Source organism: Penaeus monodon, chromosome 21, assembly GCF_015228065.2.
Source record: "Penaeus monodon isolate SGIC_2016 chromosome 21, NSTDA_Pmon_1, whole genome shotgun sequence".
Lineage (NCBI taxonomy): Eukaryota > Metazoa > Arthropoda > Malacostraca > Decapoda > Penaeidae > Penaeus > Penaeus monodon.
The window spans coordinates 897,081-899,227 of NC_051406.1; the positions used below are offsets into that span (position 1 = coordinate 897,081).

The window sequence follows — 2,147 nt, forward strand, 5'->3', positions numbered from 1 at the left end:
TTTTTAAAGATTCAAGCAAGAAAGATGTAATATATTTGAATTCATGCATTTAATTGTCAACAGCCCTGTCATGTGAAAAATGCAACAAGAATGGAATGCAAGTCACCAGCTATTGCAGTTGATAGTAATGAGAGGATTGATGAGGAGAATGGCATGATGCTTGACTATGGCTTCATCATGGATAATGTGAAATCTGTTCGTGATCTCCAGAAAGGTGGATTTTCTCCTTTCCTTGTTTTCCCAAAGCCCGAGTACTTTACATTTGAGGATGAAGGCCAGGTAAGTTTACAGGGACATATCCACTGATTTCAGTCACTGTCATCTTTGAGTATGTTTGTGTATTTGATACAGGTATTCATAATCTTGGTATTGAAGGTAAACTTCCATTTTTATCAGATCAAGATGTACAAGTCTGATTACCTCACAATCAATGGTAAGAACCTGGACAGGGCTGCACAGGAGATTGATGTTGAGGTCCTTATTGGTGCGGAGTCTTGCAATGTCACATCATTATCTCGGTCTCAGCTAACATGCCGGCCACCAAAAGAGCAGCCTGCACCAATCAATAACAATGACCTGCCCTTGGTTGTGGTAAGTGTATGGAAATCTTTTATCTTTGAACATACCTGTGGTCTTTGGAGATGTGTAAAGAGCATCATGGTTTTTTAACTTTAATCACATTCATTGTTTGATTAATATCTTGCACTTTCAGGTGATTGTGGGTGGTAATCGTACATACAGAATTGGATACTTGAAGTATGCTAACACAAAGGACTTTGGAACACTCTCCAAACAGCTGATCATTAGCCTCTCAGTTGGTGCAGTGGTTCTTATTCTGATTTTGGTGATTTGCCTCATTGTCTATCGTCAAAAGAGCAACCAAAACTCACGGGTTCTCAAGAGTATGCAAGAACAAATGGATATACTGGAACTTAGAGTGGCAGCTGAATGCAAAGAAGGTTAGTAACACTGTTAATTTCTGAAGAAGGGTTATAAGCAATACAATTCTTTTTCCAAGCCACATCATTTACTGTCTGTTCCTAATGAAGTTTTATATCAATATTACTGACAATGTTTACTTTCCAGCCTTTGCTGAACTGCAGACTGAGATGACAGACTTGACTAGTGACCTGACTTGTGGTGGTATTCCTTTCCTGGAATACCGTACATATGCCATGAAGATCCTATTTCCCAATCTGGAAGAGACAACTGTACTGCAGATGGACCGGCCCGACCTTGCAAGGAAAGAAAAAGGTCTAAAGCTCTTTGGCCAACTCATAATGAACAAGACATTCTTGCTACTGTTTATTCGAACCCTGGAATCTAACCGATACTTTTCTATGAGAGATAGGTAAGAGACATTTTTATTATGATGATACATAACAAAGTGGAATTTTAATCTTATATATTTTGGGAAATTGATAAGTACTTCATAATTTTGATTTGTAAGCTGAAGAATTTCTGTATATTCAGCCTCAAATAAAACAAAAAATGTCCTATTGCAGGGTAAATGTAGCTTCCCTCATAATGGTTGCATTACAAGGAAAAATGGAATACTGTTCTGACATCCTGAAGACTCTCCTTGCAGAACTGATTGAAAAGTGTATTGAAGGAAAGATCCATCCTAAACTACTCTTCAGAAGGTTTGTAACTTTGCAGTTGGGCATTCCTTTTTCAGTATTCATTCAGACTATAATTTGTAATTTTGTAATAGGCTCATTGTCTTTTTTTGTTTCATAAATTATGTAAACATTTCAGAACGGAAAGTGTAGCTGAAAAGATGCTTTCATCCTGGTTCACATTCCTGCTTTACAAGTTCTTGAAGGAGTGTGCTGGAGAGCCACTCTATATGCTGTTCAGAGCCATCAAGCAACAAGTGGACAAGGGTCCAGTGGATGCTGTCACTTCAGAAGCAAGATATTCTCTGTCTGAAGAGAAACTCATCCGCCAGAGCATTGACTACAAGGAAATGGTATGACTAGGATTCAAGTTCTTTTCTCAGGCAGAAATTCTTGATTTAGACTAGCTTACCTGATTGTTCATAGTAGGGTTGCCCTATCTGAACTGTCAGAATCTAGGACACCTCCAATGACAGTCACCATGACCCTCCGAGGTCCTGCCCAACACAAACTTCAGGCCCTAGGGGG

The 2,147-nt window shown here is 38.9% G+C and overlaps 1 protein-coding gene across 1 annotated transcript in view; it reads left to right on the forward strand.

The window, feature by feature from the left end:
• Positions 1 to 2,147, forward strand: part of LOC119586094 (plexin A3-like) — a gene marked incomplete in the record, with an annotated part of 40,411 nt that overhangs the window by 29,922 nt on the left and 8,342 nt on the right. Inside the window, 6 exon segments of the mRNA XM_037934788.1 lie at positions 64 to 279; positions 397 to 591; positions 713 to 959; positions 1,087 to 1,351; positions 1,506 to 1,643; positions 1,759 to 1,972. Coding sequence (XP_037790716.1) covers positions 64 to 279; positions 397 to 591; positions 713 to 959; positions 1,087 to 1,351; positions 1,506 to 1,643; positions 1,759 to 1,972 — 1,275 coding nt within the window.